We start from the raw sequence: 19,552 nt of genomic DNA on the forward strand, positions 1-19,552 counted from the left end.
TGTAGTGGTGTGTGGAGCATGGTAATGTGGTGCTAACAGAGGGCACGATCACACTATTGGCCAGTGACACAAAATCGGTGGTGAGAGATCGATGGTGGCGGTGTGTCTGAGATGGCTAACGGTGTGTTGTCTTAAGGGTCGCTGTGGATCAGGCTCAGGGCTGCCCTGATTGATCTGCCACAGAACCTAGCAGAGGAAGAAGTGGCAGTAGCATGCGAAGAAGACCGAGCATGAACAGAACAGCAGCAGTAGAAAAACCAGCAAGGACGGAGGGGGGAGAGGTATATTCTGGAGATTATTCTGGAGGTATAAAGGAGTTTATGTCTCCTTTAATAAAGAAACTTTTACCGGGGAAAGAGCAGGGACGTTGTAAAAGCTATAAATATAGTGTTTATAGTATACAGTATAACTAAATTAATATATAATTAAAGGATGAAGGCAATGGGGAAAAGAGTGCATCGGTGTGTGTTCCTAAAGGTGATTCACAAGAGTGGCTTTCCAGAAGACTTGAACAATAAGTCAGCAATGTTCTCTATTCCTCTGGGTCTTGTTGTTTGTGGTCAATTTGCTTTGTGTAGAGTCTTCAAGTAAATGACCACAATGCTAGACTGAAAATAATTTGTATTTATTTCCAGGATTCAGTGGCAAATTGTGCGTATGGTTATGTAGTTGGTTTAGAAATTGATGTTGTTTATTTCAGAAGCAGGTAGCCTACGCTGGAGCACCAGTTCAGTGATTTCTGGTCTAGAAAAAAAAAGTTGCAGAATGAGAAAGTGTGGGCCACTACTGCGAATAACAGTGCACCTTACAAGCTAACAGGGCAACTTGCCCGTGCCACAACATTTGGTCTGTTGGGTTTAAGTCAAGTCTGTTTTGGAAAATTCACAGATTTATCAGTTTTATCATAGAAAGGATACATCAACAGCTGAGATCTCTCTGCTTTAGCCTATGCAAATATCTACAATGCTAAATGCTACAACTAAACATGTTTACTCAAACACCTGTCTAACAAAGTTTTGAGTTAGGCTCACTGCCAAGCAGAAGTTGTTACCTACAAATAAAAAAGATTGGGTCATGTCTCCACCAGCACAGATGATCATGTTCTTCTGTCCACTGGTTTTGAAAGAGCCATATTGATAAGAAAATAACAATCTATAAAAAAATAAATAGAAAAAAGCAAGCTATTAATACAAAAAATGTCTGCTTCTAATCGCTTAGAATCTAAATGGAGCAGGTCTCATCTCTCAGTTTCATGTGTCATCTTATCGTTTCTCCACCATGCATTTACGGGCTCGCAGAAAGCACGCCATCTGATCTCGCTCCCCTAGCGTGTCTATCGGCAGTCAGTTTGTTCCAGAATGATCCCTCTGTCTCTCCGCAGCAGCTCTGCAATTAGCTCAAATTAGGAGCTGAAATTGCTCGTATCGCCGAGGTGATTGACAGGGATTGGCCAGCCTGGAAGCAGGGGTGGGAATGGAGGGTGGGTGGGGGGGGGGTTGTCTGTAAAACCCTGAAGTTTAATGAGTCATGTAGATAAACAGACCTGTTTGTTTGTTCATTTCTTCATTAGTTTATTTGTGTTGCTGCTGACTGATTGCTCAGTGCGACATGTCCAAACCGCAAGAGAGAAGTACTCAGTCTTAGTCAGAGGACGATGGCATTTTCCAGCAGAATCAGTCCTCTGTGTTTACACCAGTCAGAATGACAGACGCCATGCCAGAGAGACTTAAAGCTACAGACCTCAACAAACAAGAACTGCTCTACTTCAATGGTCAGAACTGCAGTTTTGAAAATAAGAAGAAAATACTTAAATCATCTAAAAAAAAAAAAAAGAACTGCAGTTTTGAAGTAACTGTTCGCAGTTGATATGCAGGGAATTTAGAACTGGCATTGCACTAAATTATGTTTCCTAGACAAAGTTCGGGAGGAGCCCATAGGGTTGATTGACAGGCATCACTCACCCAACTTTCTGTCATAGGGTATAAAACCCTCCTTGCTGCCCTTTACGTCATGCTGGAGTTGTAAAGCCTCCTCCCCTGCTCCTCCATTTCACTATTAGCTCTAATCTTCAAATGACCCCTTATCCATAGGGGGTGTTAGCGGACATCACTCCCAAGTGATCTCCGCTATTGGCATCCCAGGACCATGGCCAGCTACCAAGCCAAACTTGCCATTCTCTGTACTCACTTCAAGCAATCCAACGGGCAAACTAGTGAAGTATTATTAATCTGGTTTCACTAGACTCTCTCACTTTGTCTCACTTTGTGAATGGATAGATGGGTATTTGAGTGTCTCACTAATGCACTATGCACTTGGGCTTAATTCTTGAGTAGTGTATTGTCTCTGCTGGAAACTACAGCTTGACATCCTTACCCATGAACTGTCCATGTGTGGTCATGTTTATGTGTGTAATGGTTGTGTCCAGAAATAATGTAAATGTGAATGATGAACTGGTATGGGGGCTTACACCACTAATCTATAACGAAATAAGTTATTCTTTATAGATCAGTGGCTTACACCCAAGAACTGAATTTTCTGCCAGAACTTTGTCATTTCCATCCTTAATTTGACTTACAGATAGTACCTTTTTTTCTTTTCTTTTTTTTTGCATGTCTGTGTTGCCTGGTCTTTTACCACAAAAGTTGTTAGAAATAGATGTACTGTAAGTGACACATGACATGATCATTTAAAATCTCTTTTGTCAGTCACATTCACACTCACTCACAAACACTCAAAGATTCACACACACACACACACACACACACACACACACACACACTGACAGAGAGAGAGGGAGAGTCAGTGAGATGCTCACACTATCAGGCCCATGTCCAACTACTCTCCCAGTTCAACTGGACAATTTAGCAGGGGAAGTGCCTTAATTGTGAGAATAATAGAAGCAATTAATCTAATCAGACGTCTCATTATTGTACTTTATTTAAAGCAAAACTTTCCAGAGATGATATTATGCTCTGTGGGCCTCAGTGACTGCAGTTTAATAACAAAGGGAAGATGAAGGACTTTACAGAGCCATTTGAAGGTGAGAAAACACCACACTCCTCTCTCTAGGGACTTGAGGACAGCTAAATAAGGATCGTGTTCACAGCAAGATAGGTGCACATGGCATGTGGGCTTGTTCGCGAGTGACCATCGTCAATTTCTGTGTTGATGGTTGCCTTGATGGGCAAAGGAGAGGAGTGGCGCGGCTTGGCGCGGCTTGGCGCGGGGGCATATTAAACTGCTGATTGTAATTTATCGTGCGGCTCGTCTGCTTGTCTCTTCTCATTCGTGTCTCCCAGAGGCTCGGCAGCGAGAGCGTACTGGTTTTGTACACAACATTATGTCGGAGCGCCTCGGTACACTGCCGGTTGAAATGCTCTGATTCGTGTGGTTAACAGGGACGTCAACTCACCTCAGCGCTGTCAGTCTGTTCGCTTTCTCCTCACATGAATCACACTCTCTCTATTCCTCTCCCTCCCTCTCGCTCTCTCTATTCCTCTCCCTCTCTTTCGCTCTCTCTATTCCTCTCCCTCTCTTTCGCTCTCTCTATCCCTCTCCCTCTTTCGCTCTCTCTGTTTCTCTTCTTCCCTCTATCCCTCTCGGTCGGTCTCATCTCTTCCCATCTCATCTCAGCTTCTCGTGCTCTTCAACTTACCACTGACATGCTAAAGGGGAGAAATTGTCATTTGCTCACTTTCTTTAGAAGTCTTATATCTACACCAGCCACACACACACACACACACACACACACACACACACACACACACACACACACACACACACACAGAAACATACTAACACCACAGCAAATCCCACCCACCTACAGTATGTAGTCACCCCAGGCCATTCCAACGTATCTGACTCTGTCATCTCTCCCACAGCATGTCTCAGAAAGTAGCAGAGAAGAAGGTGCCAGTGAAGGGGGGCGCAGACAGTCGCCCCTCTTCTGCGGCTGGAAGTCGACCTTCTTCGGCTGCAGGAAGTCGACCCTCTTCTGCTGCAGGGAGGTAGGCCTCAATCCGACTGAGAGTAGGCTACAAAGATTGTAGATAGATCCATGGATAAATTAATTAGACCTTCTAATGGCCTTGACTTGTTTATTTAGACTGACAAAATGCCAATGGGAGACGGCAAGGAAACTGATAATAAATTGGTGACTTACCACAGATATTGATTATCATTGCCATGACATTGGTCATGGTTATAGAGATGCTCTGTGGAATTATGGAGGACCCAGCATGGGTAGCTGAAAATAATACAGACCTAGATGGTTACATTCACACAGTTTCCATTTTCATTCTTAGGATAGGTTTGCTTGTAGAATAGTAGCCAGCCCCTCACCATAGTCTAAACTGCCATTGCAAGCACAGCTAGCAATGTAATAAATAGCAATCAGACACATTAATTTAACCATTTGAAGGATAGTTTCATTGAAACCTATGATTTCGTTGTTTTGCTGAACTCGAGCTCCTATGTCACTGGTTGTAGTAATAGGCCTACATGACCACTGAGCTTTTTAGCCTCTGTTCAGTTTCAGCTAACATCAAACCACTGCTGGCTGGCTGCTAAAATGATGTCAGAGATGTTGAACATAATTTGTCTCTCTCAGATGCCTTCAACCTAGGCTATTAGTTTGTGACACTGTCCAGAAATCTGGAATAGAGGTGTGAAAATGAATCAAAATTTTTTTTTGGGGGGGGGGCTTTTTTTTATGCCTTTAATGATAGATACAGTGAAGAATGACAGGAAGTGAATGGGAGAGAGAGCAGGGGTAGGATCCGGAAAGGACCACGGGGCGGGAATCGAACCCGCAACTGGCAGGTGCCCCAGCCAGTTGCGCCACAGCTGGGGCCAAAAATGAATCAACATTGTAATTTGTAGCCTAGTATAAGACCCCTCTGATATTTGTATGCAGCAAGGGGTGGAAAAAATGGAGCAGCTAACCTGCATGTTGAGCTGTCAAGGGCAATGTCATCGTCACCCAAGGACCGCGGACCGGAAGCTTATCTTACTGTAATAAATTAGTATTCGCTAATGACGATTGCTTGTCTGATACTGACCTGAGCTGACAACAAAATGGGTAGACGATGTCAACAAGTGGCCTTAGATTCATAACAAGGCTACCGCTATCTGGTTAACAAGTAGTGTACGCGCGCGCAAAGTTGTAGGCATTTTCTTGACGTTTCTTTGATGTTTCAGTTAATTCACACCGATTCACACACACACACACACACACACACACACACACACACACACACACAAGTCAACGTGAAGGAAAGTTTTCTGACACCGACATGCGCACACCTTTAGCTGTGACGTGAACCGTGAAGGGGTCTCGGGTCTATTAAGAATTAAAGAGACATAAATGTACCTTAATGATGATGATGATAACATGCTAGTGATGTTGAAGGTCTCTCTCTGTACATTCCTTTGGCAGCACTTCCTCTCGCACTCAGTCTCCAGGGGATGGCGCTTTGAAGTCCTCTCTCAAAGGTTCCAAAGGCTCAACAAGCAAAGACTCATCCAGTCAGCGAAAGAAGAGCCGTCAACTCAGTGACAACTCCATCGCTGCCATTTACGCACCCTACATCAACGCGCTGTTCGGCCAGGTTAGTATACCAGCAATTATATCTTACTGTTCAGTAGTAGCACAACAACGACAAAAGCAAATGTGTAGTGATATCCTCTTACATTGAAATTCAAATGTCACAGTGGACAGTGGACAATTTCGAGCACCATTTCCCATTTTTAAACAGGCTGTTTTCTGCGATTCAGGGGCAAAATTGGTGCGTTGGCCAATGTATAATAGATGAATCTTCTGGCCTCATTCTTTCCGTCACTAAGATGAATGTCCCACTGTTCAGTTTAATAAGAGTATGTATTTCACTTCTCATTATATTTAGGCTGGTCTCTCCAGCTCGTTTTGGCCTACAGTCTAGCCAGCAATGCTTACTTGACATTACTCTATAGTTAAGAACTCCATGCCAAGTGGCATTGCCTTTAGCTCAGTACTTCTTTAAAATGGGACCAGACTGCTCCCCATCCCCTAATGAAGAAGTTGTTTGGTGGTGCCACTCCGTGTTCCGACACGATCTGTTCTGCTGTCTAAGCAGTCCCGGCCATATTGTCTCATCCGATGTGCTCCCCCGCGGGTGACTGAGGGAGGCGCAGGTTAGGGAGTGTTCCCAGGGCCCTCATCTGTAGGCTGGTTTCACAAGGGTCCTCCAGACAGCTGCCTGGCTTCCGCAGATCACTGAACACACAACCTTGTTATTTATATCTCAACCCAAAGCATCTGTCAGTCTTTGATGTGTGGGAGCACAGGAGAATTAATTTGCAAGTCACACTGCTATACTCTCCATATAGATTTCTCATATACACAACATGAATTTTAACCAATATTATACTCAAGGGCATTATGGCAGTGTTAGAAATGGAAAAGATAAGTCTGAGAATTAAATTGGGATTCCTTATTTAGGACCTATTTAGGATTATATTTGACCTCAGTACAAACACACACTGACCAAGTACTGTAGCCTATGTGTAGCTACTGTTGAGAGGATAATTGAGTGTAAGGACACGAGAGATCATGTTGAGGTGCGGACCAGGCGACCCCTGTATGGCCCCTGGGATTTGAGAAGGTGACATAGACTTTATCCACCTGCCGTAGGTGCCCTTTGGGCCAGCAAAGAGAGTAAACAGAGGACACTGCTGACCTGTCCTGAGAGAGCCATCCTGTTTGGGTGGAGTGTGGAGAACAACAGAGAGAAGGTGCATGCTGTAAATAGGGTGTGTTGTTCTCCCTTTGCTATCTCTAATCTGAGGATTATGATGGGAGCATTAACAGAGTTGCTGTTATAGATCCCTGTCACTGTCAATTAGCCCTCATAACCACCTGCAGCTCATCAGGTTATGAAGAGGTGTGTGTCAACAGGCACGTGTGTGTGTGTGTGTGTGTGTGTGTGTGTGTGTGTGTGTGTGTGTGTGTGTGTGCGTGCGTGCTCAGTACTTGCTCTTGTGTTTCTTGTGAGAGGTTGTGGTCGTTTGTCTTTTTGTAATCCTGTGTGTTTGTTTGTGATTGTGTGTGTGTGTGTGTGTGTGTGTGTGTGTGTGTGTGTGGTTGTGTGTGTGTGCGTGAGAGAGAGAGAGTCTGTTTACTTGCATGCATGACAGGAGACACAAGACTAATCATCACCATGTACCTCTGTTAGTCATAAAACACTGAGTTAATTTGCCGATATGGAAATGAGTGAAATCTGAATGGGTGCATGTTGAGTCCAGGTTCATCTTCCTGTTTCTGCATGCATAAATCACAGCGTGATCACACTGCATGTGACACTCATAAACAAGTTTCTGCGGCCTCAGCCTGACAACAAGTCGCCCATCATCGCTGCCGGCGGAGCGGAGGCATGTGTGTCACCGCGTTCCTTCGTTCGCTGCCCAGGGGACTGTTCACTTGCGAATCTCTGGACTGAAATGATTCTAAAAGGCTCACACAGACAGGAAATGAGCTTTGCATATGATATTGCCCTCACCAAAATGGAGCATTGAAACTGGATATAAGTTAGAGGATATTATATCCCTTAATGCATGAATGTCATAGCACAAGTGACTAATGCTGATTGAGGTGAACACATTTCTGTGCTTTATGATCACGGCGTGTGGAGGACTGCTACAGGCGGTGAATTTAATTTGGATCAGAGATGCATCATGGTTTTGTCCCAGTTATTTCTGCAATCACAGTGCAACTCCAGCAGCAGGGAGAAGAGAAGCACAAGAGATGTATTTGTGCAAATCCAGAGTGTATAAGCCTCACCAGCTGAGCGAACAGCACAGTTGAAACCCTGACATCTGCGGACCGAGCCGAGCCGTGCTGGTAACAAGTGGCTGTTATGGCATGTGCCGGGACTCCTCAGCTTGTCACACGATGACAGCGGTCTCCGCGCCGCCGCCCTAGAAAGCACGGCATGAGTGGAAGAGATGCATTTGGACACGGAAATAAGTCCTGATTGGAAAGACAAATATATTGGAAAGTAAAAAAGACCTGATTTTCAAGACTTGCTGACCATTTATAGAGGTATGCCTGGAGGTATGCTCATGTTTGTCACAGTTCTACACTGCTGTGATGAAATTCTGTTGTTGGGTTTTGCTCATCCATTGTCTGTGTACTATTCCTGAGGTGTTGTCACGATCTGTCCATCTGTCCAGTTAGTGTGGAGCATGTGACCTACCTGTGGCTCACGCCCCTGTGGAATGGACACAAGTAGCCAGTAGGGGCACCGCTAGAGGCTCTTCAGCACAACCAAATGGCTGTGATTGTGAGTTGTGAGTGGTCTGTGTTGTGTTTGTGTTGGGAGTAGAGGTCATGTGTGTCGATCAGCTTCCTGTACAGTATGTTCCAACAGGATTCTAGCTGGCATCTAAACTGGACTCACTGCCAGGTTTGCCATTTTGTTATTGGCCCCAAATGCCCCCATTCATAGTGAGGTTTATAGGTGGCATACACTTGGATCCAGACCAACTTAGACCAACATTGAAATTGAACTGCATCTCATTTTTGATATATGACATTCAAAATAGGGAAAGTGACTTGAACTCATTTGTGTTTAGTACATTCCATTTCAAAATTATATCAATAAATAATTTTCAGTTCTGTCTGAAATTAAAGCATGAGGCTTTCAAGCCATCATGGAGCATTCAAGGCATCTAAAGTCATATTTTACCATAGAGCCAGTGAAGGGGGGAGTCTGACATATTTGAATGTGATAGTATTTGTATTCAAGTTTGAGGTTGTGCATTTTCTGTGTGCTTGTCCCAGGGAGCATAATTCAATGGTATGCGGAATGTCCTTCATCTAGCGGTCAAGTCAGGCTCTTAGCAGACCGTATTGTGTGTCTCTGTGTGTGTTTATGCACTTGTACTGTATGTTTGTGTGTGTGCACCTTATCTCCATTGGCTTCAATTGCATTAGCATTGTTGTCAAATTATAATTATACACACACAAATCTGTAAATCCATGTGCGCGTCCTGTGTGTGTGTGTGTGTGTGTGTGTGTGTGTGTGTGTGCATCTCTGCCTGTGTGTGCACGTGTTGGTTCTTTTATTGAGTGTGACTATGCATGGCTGTCCAGATTTGAAAAGAGAGAGAGAGAGAGAGAGAGTGAGAGAGAGAGAGAGTGAGAGCCATGGTATGCTGTAATCCTATTAGTGAATGAGCTCCTCTGCATCTCACTCGTCTCCATCAGTCAGTCAGTCAGAGTGTGTGCAGGACTGATGGGTGCAGCCTGTCATTATGCGCCACAGAGAAGAGAGCTTAACACCAGAGACTTCCTCTGGGGACTGCTCACTGGAACGCTCTCCTCAATTCCCTAGTTTGCACCCCACTTTCACACCGACTGTTTCACTCGTTTGGTCTTTTCTTTTCTCCCTGCTGGAGTACTTCTGATACACACACACACACACACACGCACATACACACACGCACACATGCACACACGCATGCATACACACACGCACACATGCACACACATGCACACACACACACACACACACACACACACAAACAAACACAAACACACACACACACACACACACCACTCTTCTTCATCTGTCTCTGTCGTTACTTCTGTTCTCTCCCCTCCCCTTTCCCTCCCCCGTCCTCTGGGACGGCCACTGTACATGTTCTTTATGGCGTGACCTTGTGCCTGCTGTCTTGTCAGCATAATTGCTTAATAACACTGTGAAAAGGAGATAATGTTTTAACAGGTCCTTAAAAATCCTCGGGAGGGTTGAGACGCCTTCTCTGATTAGTACTACTAGCCGAGGGCCAACCATGATCTTTACGTACTAATGAAGAAAGGTCATTATGATGGTCCATTGAACAGTATGTCTGTTCCTGACTCACATACCTCTCTCTCTCTCTCTCTCTCTCTCTCTCTCTCTCTCTCTCTCTCTCTCTCTCTCTCTCTCTATTTCTCTCTCTCTCTCCCTCTCCTGGCGTCCATCCACCGTTCTCTTGTGTCCTGCATCCTCGCCATCGCAGGACAGAGAGTTATTACCGGAGGAGTTGGATGGTAAGTGCTACATTGCATCACTACATTGTAAATTGCCTTGTCTTGTCACTTAACTGGGCATGTGCGCTGCAGAAGCATTGTGTGCTTTTGTGCCGTGGCTTAATCCTATCCCCACCCACCGGTGATGAGTCATGCCAGACGACACAGTGCACAGCTCAACACACACCCAGTACACCACCACCCACCCAGCATAGCTCAACACACACACACACACCCAGCACAGCACAACACACACACACACACACCCAACACAACACCACACACACCCAGCACAGCACAACGGTCCTGTGGCGGTGGAGAACACCACCAACAGACAAAAGAAAAGAGAGAAAAATGGGGAGGAAAGACTTAAAGGAATGATCCGGGGTTAAAACAATCTGACGCTACCGGAACACAAAGTCACAAACTCAAGCAAAATGCTTCCCTCTGAAACAGGTTTTGTTATAACCTCTCTGCACGCTTTCAAAGTTTGCTAAATTGCTATACTTGGGTTTGTCTGTAGGGATCCTACTCATGCTACCACTCTCAGAGGTTTGAAACGAGTGATTGCTATACTTGGGTTTGTCTGTAGGGATCCTACTCATGCTACCACTCTCAGAGGTTTGAAACGAGTGATTTATTTCGACGTGTCTCTATGGTATCCACACACTATAAACCACGTCAGTGCTAATGCAAACAATGCTAAGTGCCAATTTTACGATGGATGATAGCGACAGTTATCGTTATCATCCATCAATAGCATCCAGGTTGTTTTAACTCTGGATTTGTACAGTATCTAAAATAGTTTCTTTAGGTCTTAATAAAGCATCTGTGTCATGCTTTGGTCAAAATACCAAAAGGATGAAGAGTGGCCTGTTTTGTGTACCTGTTCCTTGCACGATGCACGATGGCTTCACTTGACTTTGTTCACATGTTGTTACAGTAACAGATCTGGTCCAAATTTTTGATCTTCGGTTGTGAGCGGACACTTATAGGTCCATATACTGTAGATATAATTGGGGTGGCCTGGTCTTATTCAATAAGCAGGCAGACTGGACATCTCTTCAGCCAGTGAATCTCAGTGCTTTTCTGAATCACATGTTTTCAGGCCTTTGCAGCCAAAAACAAATGGCTTATGTTATTTTGATATTTTTGTATTAGCTACCCCAGATACCCAAATACACACATAAAGAGCGAAAAGGGTGACCTTAATAGCAGCAGCCAGCCCTAGTGCAATATGCAACGTAGCATTGAGTGAAATGGTCTACCGCTGTGGAAATAGCGTGACACTTGATAGTACACAGTAAGTTGTTGAAGATATTGAGATGAAGGGAATGTTCCATGCTGGTGTGGTGGAGGGGCTGTTCTACTTGTCATGCATACGGTGGCTGTGTTCCACTGCTGTAATGCCCTTGGTTACTCGCCTGCTGATTGGCTGTCAGCACAGGTGAACAGCACACTGTCAGTGCATCCATAGGCGATATGCATGTACACCTATCTGATGAAAAAGCCTGTCATGGCTGTCTGAAACTGCTCACATTTTATGCATTTGTAGGATTATTCATAAATGCAAATGACTGTAGGATAAACAAAGAATCCTCTTCATCAAAATAAATAATTCTCTCTCCTGTTCCCTTTTTTCTCTCTGCTGAGACCCAGCCCCTGATGTTAGGTTTCTCTATTTAGCTATTCCATTGTAATGCATTACAGAGTGACAGCTTCTACACATACTACTGTACGCACATACACACATGGATATACTGTATATATTTTCCCAGGGTCATTTTCTAAGGGAATATCACAGACTTTCAGTATCATGTGTTTGTTTCGACATCACACATGATTTATAACAGGAATGCCTAACCTGGTTCAAACCCTTTTAAAGTAACATTATACATTATGCATGATATATTTTCCATAACATCTTTCTTTAGGGCATAATTATGATACCACATGCCAAGTCTTTAATAACAACTGTCATAAACGTACATTAACAATAAAAGGCTTCCACAGGCAAGCAGATTATTACTGAGCCCGCGAGGTGTCATTGCTAGAATGTTTTTGTATTTCGAGAGGATGTGTGCTCATTTTACTTAATTGTGGTCTCATTTTTCTAGATTTTGCTCTCTGGAGGGTAAGGTATGCTTTGGTGTATGCCCAGAAAAAGTGCACACATTTGACTAAATTGTGTGCACATTTGATTTTACTGTGTGTACAATTTACTAAAACGTGCACAACTTTTACTAAATTGTGTGCTCATTTTTCAAAAATTAAAGTGAGGGCACAATTACTAACATGAGCTTACTATTTAGTAAAAATGTGCATGATTTAGTAAGACGAGCACACAATTTAGTCAAATGAGCGCACGGTATGCTAATGAGCATGCTGGGTATACACCAAAAATGTCTTGCAATGACCCCCTCCAGGGTTCCGTAGATTGTGAATACATCGTGCTAAAGTATGTTCTGTGAAATTCACAAAAACAAAACTGGCCCTCGCCATAGCCTGCAGTCATGGTTAAGGGCACCCAGTATTGTCATGCGTAAATATTATATACAGTATTATTATAGACAATACTGGGTGCCCTTAATCCCTGACGTAGATTTCACATGCACCCAAAAGTGTGTGTGTGTGTGTGTGTGTGTTGAATGCCCACTGTGCTGTGATGCTGCCCCACAGAGCTGCTGTATGCCTTTAAGGAGTTTGACTACGACAGCGACGGCTACGTGCACTACAAGGACGTGGCCAACTGCATGAGGACCATGGGCTACATGCCCACAGAGATGGAGCTCATCGAGATCAACCAGCAGATCAAGATGAAGTGTAAGAGATGCCTGCTGGTGTGAGCCTGTGTGTGCATGTACTGTATGTGAGTGTGTGTTGGAGGAAGAGAGAGAGATGGTGTGAGCCTGTGTGTGCATGTACATGTATGTGAGTGTGTGTTGGAGGAAGAGAGATTGATGGTGTGTGCTTGTGCATTTTGTTGTGTGAGTGTGTAAAGGGTCTGAAGGTGTATCTCTAAACTCTACTTGTGTGTTCTTGACTGTTTTCAATAGATGGCCACAGCTGCCTTTCTATGAAGTTAACTGGAGAGTATACTGTACATGTATTTTTATTGGGCATTTGGGAATAACCGATTTAGCTGGTCTCTGTGTTACTGTAATATGGTATGTGACTGAAAGAATATGTGAATGTGTGTGGATATATGTATTTGTTGGCTATGCATCCATGGTGATAATAACCACAACAGTGACGAAAAGAGAGGAATTCCTAAGACTCCTATCTGATCTTCCCTGGGAGGCTGATGAGGCTTGATGAAATTAGATATGAGAGCATTAGGGTAAACACAAGGCTATGAGATCAGATTGCACTCAGATGAACACGCACACACACACACACACACACACACACACACACACACACACACACACACACGCACACACACACACACACACACACACACACACACACACACGCACACACACACACACACACATGTGCATACGCGCTCATACACACACACACACACACACACACACACACACACACACACGCACACACACACACACACACACGTGCATACGCGTTCATACACACACAGACACACACACACACACACACAAGTACACACCCACACAAACCTTGTGAATTAAGCTAACATTAAATTATTGAGTAAACTTGACATGTTTGGTTAGTAAACCTAAGAAGGTCTTGCATAAACAAAACTGCTATCGGCAAATTAGGTCGTTAATTGATAGTCTTCACATCGTCTGCGCTTCTGTGGATCTGTGGGTGTATGTACATAATATTTCTGTGCTTCAGTGAGTATGCAAGGTTAAAATGTCTGATTTCACATTTGCATACAAAGATGAATATGTATGCAAGTGGTTGACATTTTACTGTATAGACTACGGCACATTTTTGTGCAAATTCGTGTGTGAGAGAGAGCGAGCGAGAGAGTGAGATTTATGTAGGTGGAGGTCATATGTGATTTAATACATGTGTGTGTGTGTGTGTGTGTGTGTGTGTGTGTGTGTGCGTGAGTGTGTGCGTGAGTATATGTATGTGTGTGTGTGTGTGTGTGTGTGTGTGTGTGTGTGTGTTTGTGTGTGTGAACAGTATCCCAGTAGTAACATAGTAACAGTGCATACACTCTTTGCAGTAAACATTGTGTGTGCTGGCACATATACTTTTAATGCTCTCAGGCTCGTTCAGTTCAGTTGGTAGAATGACTGTTGGGAAACGAGCTTGTAACATCAAAGTCTGGAGCACAGGGAGCAGACAGGTGATGAAAAACATCTATCTGTGTTGTAAGTGGCTTTGGGTCCAATTGCCTTTACATGAAAAAGTTTACACTTTTTCTTTGACCATGTTATTGCAACTTGGGGGATTGGATTAGGTGTGGTTGTTTTCAATAAAAGTCACCAGAGGCAAAGTTCACAAATCAAGAAACACTTTGTTTTCATATGGGTAGGCGAATAATGAAAAACACAATTGAATTGATCACCTAAACTTAAACAACAAGTCCTCATCTGACTCATTCTACTGAACAAAACAACGCCTCTGGTTTTAATAGACCCAAAGAAAGTCCAAAGAAAGTCCTAGCCATCAGACCGTCCAGCATTGAGCTCATAGGCGGGGATCACATTAGCTAGCGGCAAGCGGCAGTTGCAAGCATATAATAATAATCCAAAATGTTCTATCTCGCTTCTAAGTTACGCTTCGGTCAACGTTGTTGTTACTAGAGACTGTTATCTTTGTTGTTATCAGAGCCCGTCTACGGAGAGCCTTGCCACTCTCTAGTAAGCCCCCTGAACATTCTAAAACTGACGTGCTGAGCGTTGCGCTTGAAAGTAGAACCAGGTTCAACGCCCAGTTTGCTCAACGCTGCCGATTCACCATAGAGAACAATAGGAAACCTGCCGCTCTCCGCTGGCTAGTGTGATCCCCGCCTTACAGTGCTGTGGGCAGACACAGTGAACCCCTTGTTGTATGAAGGAAGGATGACCTTGACCTTGACCTTGACCTCCTACCTCTCCTACACCCCTGTCCACCTGCAGGCCTCACTCACCCAAGTGTTTATGAGGCCCAGGGTGTCTGTGTGTCGGCACCACCTGTGGTCCCCTCTACTGCAGGCCCCTCCTGTGTTCCAGTGGAGCTGTCCATGGTACCCACTCTCTCTGCAGGGATGGGACAGTCCTTATAGGACCCACGCCAATGAAAAGAAGAGGAATGCCGGTGCAACGCAGATGTCTTCTTTTGTATTTATTTAAAAGGTGCAAATCATTGACTAACGTTTCGACATTACCAACGTCTTCATCAGAGTCCTCAACTGCAGAAGCGCGGAGAACTTTCCTTTGTAGGCGCACGCCGATGTTTGAGTCACGACTAAGGGAGCTCTGCATGGTACTGGCTGGTTGGTGTACTGTAACAAAGTAACTTTGTACAGGTGCACATGTTCTCTCCTAATCAAATCAATGCCCACTGTGCTGCTGCTTCAGTGTTTGGATTACAGGAGGACACAGGAAATAAGGGTCAGGAGTGTGCTATGTGTTTCTTTCGTTGTGTTTAGAAGGGCAAATGGACTTAAATGACTAAATGAGTTGATGTGTTTGTAAATTATGCATTCATATCAATGTGACAAGGTGAAATTGTTTTGATTTGTTTATTTATTTTTTTATTGTTTTTAATTATTATTTGTTAAAAGATAGCCTACAAAGATAGCCTACAAAGAATGGCCTACATTTCTAAATGGACAAGTTTGAAAGTCTCTCTCTCTCTCTCTCTCTCTCTCTCTCTCCCTCTCTCTCTCTCTGTGGGTAGGGGGAGGTCATGTGGACTTTGATGACTTCTGTGACTTGATGGGCCCACGCATGCTAGCTGAGACGGCTCACATGGTGGGCCTGAGGGAGCTCCGCTGTGCCTTCGCGCAGGTCAGTGTTTCAGAACACAACACTTCACTGTCATATATGCACAGCATATGGCATGTAAATGTTTACATGCCGCGTTATATGACCAGCATATGGCATGTAAACGTGTACCCTTCTAAAGCCTATAGTGTACACTGCTGATATGCATAATTTTAAATATAATGTGGGATATTGGTACTACTTTATGCGCAGGATCCTGGTTCCACAACTCAAATAACCTCAAATTATCAATTTGCATAAACATGACTTTGTGGAAGTAATGCCACATATGGTTTATGAATACGGCAGCTAATGGTGTCAAGGTGTTTAACTGTATTCTCTTACAATATAAATATAAGCTGTAGAATTCTTTTGTGGTTTCTTATGCCAATATGGGTATGTTTTTATCACATCGCACAAATGTAAACATCCGACCTTGAAAAATGCAAGCCTAGCCTATATTCAGTTTATATACAGGGAAGTGGAAGTTTTTGCTTTTCATAGCCATACTTTTCATGATAAAAGTCCCAAAGGTCTGTCGAGGTAATGAGTTTGTCTTGCGTAAGTGATGAAGTATTCACCACAACGGAACACTCAGAGCAGGTGAACTGAACTTTATTTGTCCACCGCACTGAAAGAAGTTTGGCGGATGTCAAAAGATTTTGAACTTTCATTACGGGCAGGTTTGAGAAACCTGTACACAAGCACATTTATCTGACTTGGCCAGACCCCTCCAGCCATTCCAAGCGACTCCCCGCCTCTGAACCCAGATGCCGGCTCTCCACGGCTCGCTGCGCCCCTCAGTAAGCCTTCTGATGTGGCCTTAATGACGTGGGCACTGTAATTGGACAGGGGAGCCCGCCATGTAAACCAGGCCAGGGCTCTTTATAAGATAAATGATTATGTCAATACGCGCGGAGCGAGAGTTCCCCATGGGGTTGCACACCTAACAATACCACATCACGAACCGCAGCAAAGCTGCACACTCCAACAAAAACAGCACCATTCTACTGGGTCAGGGAATTCAGTTCGCTTTTTGTACAAGCTGCGCTTTTTGCAAGCGGTCTTCATCAAAAAGGAGTTTAAGTAAGAGAGAAAGAGAGAGAGAGAGAGAGATAGAGAGAGAGAGATAGAGAGAGGGAGAGAGAGAGAGGGAGAGAGAGAGAGTCTTTTCCTTGTTGTGGAAAAACTAGGGAGCCATAAGAAGAATAGTGAGTCACGATGTAGCCTCTATGCTGTGGATTTCTGCTTACGTGAAGCTGAGCGGTGGAGTAGGGCCGGGGTGAATGGACTATACCTGCGTGGCTTAGAACTGATAGGTCAGAAGACCTTCGCTCCGTTTTGAAGGATGGGTGTACAAAAGGGAGACCCCCCCGGGAACATCCACCCAGGACATCCTGCTGAGACATGAGCGCCGCATGCTCTGCTCTTCCCCATGTGTATACCCGCGGGCTGTATGGCCACCAGATAGCTATTGTACGGGAGAGCGAGCCTGCTGTCTAGCAATGAAAGGATCACAGAACAGGAGGGGGGGGGGGGGTGATGTGGCAGCGCGCCGCAATCTCACACACACAGGCAGAGCTGGCTTTGTGTTTCCCGTGCTCTAAAACACTCCTCTGTCTGCTCTCACTTCTCATCCCGCATTCCTGACTGTCTCCTCTTTTCACTTCTCTCTCTCCCTCTCTCTCTCTCTCTCTCTCTCTCTCTCTTTCTCTCTCTCTCTCTCACACACACACACACACTATTCTGTGTTTTCACTTGTCTCTGACTCTCTGGCCCTATGTCGCGTATGTCCCCCCCATCCATGCTGCTTCAGTTTGACTGTAATGGGGATGGACGCATCACCTTCGAGGAGCTGAGGGATTCCATGAAGTCTTTCCTGGGGGAGAAACTGAAGAAGGGCGAACTGGAGGAGATCCTCTCTGACCTCGATCTTAACGGAGACGGCAAAATCGACTTCGACGGTACGCCCCGGTTATACAAGCATGGATGCGCACACACACACAAACACTCACACACTGCCGTACACCAAATGCACTCATGTACACAAAATCACTGCCACCGGAGGATGAGTCAGTCTACAGTCACTCACTTGCTCATATGCACTCACATACATGTACACACAGTTACTCTCTCTCTCTCACACACACACACACACACACACACACACACACACACACACACACACACACACACACATACACGCACACACACACACACACTTGTCATGGAATGTTTTAAAAAAATACTCAATATTCTCATTTTAAAATTCAATGAAATACACAAACCTCACCAGGCATTGTACGATGCAACACAAAAGCCCAGCATGTCTATGTAATAATCACTTAACAGCACTCATCACAGAAAATTCTCTCTCTCACACACACACACACACACACACACACACACACACACACACACAGCACATGCACACACACAGCACACACACACACACACACACGCACACACACACACAGCACATGCAACTCTGCGACTGCCAAGAGCATCAGGTGTGTGTGTCACCCTCTCATGTCCACTCCCGTCACAGACGGCTGTTCAGTGGTGCCTGGGGCACTGAGCACCAGCAGGTGACAGACATGAGGCGCGTGCGGAACATCACAGCCGCGCTCGCCGCCGGCCACTGGCCGTCCTCGGCCGTCCCCGGCCGTCCCCTCGCTCTGAGCAGCGCCGGCCGGCTCCTCCACAGCCGCCGCCGCCGTGGCCTGACCACACGTTACATTGATCACAGCGTTATTGTGTGTGTGTGGCCCTGTCTCGTCAATACTGCTGTTCATTCACGTCATGTCCTTCAGATTCAGTGAGCTGGGACATGGTGGTGTTAGTCACTCACTCGCAGCACACTGTGTGAAAGAACATTGGCCAAGGTTCTGGGTTTCTTTTGTCAAATAATGTCAGACTGATGACATTTTCCCTTTTCTCCTGACAGAGTTCGTCATGATGTTGGCCACCCGGTAGATCTCTCATCTCCCACGGCATGACGTCAGGTCGCTTCTCCTCTGTGACAAAGCCAGCTCTCTCATATCCACACAATGCTGCTCCAGTGTAAATGTTTAATAGCCATGTATTTCTATATTTGTATGATGAAGCCACTGTAAAGACTAGATCAATGATAAATTCATTTCTGACCAAACGGGTGTTAATCATTGTCTGATCTGATCTGTGTAAACAGTTTAGCAAATGGAACTTAACCGATATCTCAAAGGGCATTGGGACAGAGTTATGAAACAGGCATGCCAGAGTTGTTGCAGTGCTCTGCTGCCCTCTACAGAGGGATGTGGTGAACGGCAGGGATATTACTGCCTGAAAGTGTGTCAAGTCCTCATGTGATTGTATAAGTAGATAGATAGATACTTTATTGATCCCCAAGGGGAAATTCAAGGCCAAGGCCAAGGCCAAGTTAGATTTATAGGGTGAATTTAGTTCCGGTTAACTTCTGTTTCTACCATCATGGAGTCTGTGGAATGTTTTACATGGTGAAGACGAGTAGTCGAGTAAGAGAACCTACTCTGAAAACAGGACTGAGTCAGAGTGGGGCAATTGTTCTGTCGCTAGTTTGTAGTTTAACACGGTT

The 19,552-nt window shown here is 44.7% G+C and overlaps 1 protein-coding gene across 1 annotated transcript; it reads left to right on the forward strand.

The window, feature by feature from the left end:
• Positions 1-3,882: 3,882 nt before the first annotated feature.
• Positions 3,883-19,072, forward strand: cabp4 (calcium binding protein 4). Its single transcript, XM_062551676.1, has 7 exons — positions 3,883-4,007; positions 5,438-5,609; positions 10,042-10,072; positions 12,731-12,874; positions 15,875-15,984; positions 17,777-17,924; positions 18,908-19,072. The coding sequence occupies exons 1-7, from the start codon at positions 3,883-3,885 to the stop codon at positions 18,934-18,936; spliced, it is 759 nt and encodes a 252-aa protein (XP_062407660.1). The 3' UTR covers positions 18,937-19,072.
• Positions 19,073-19,552: the final 480 nt, after the last annotated feature.

This window comes from Sardina pilchardus, chromosome 2, assembly GCF_963854185.1.
Source record: "Sardina pilchardus chromosome 2, fSarPil1.1, whole genome shotgun sequence".
Classification (NCBI taxonomy): Eukaryota; Metazoa; Chordata; class Actinopteri; order Clupeiformes; family Clupeidae; genus Sardina; species Sardina pilchardus.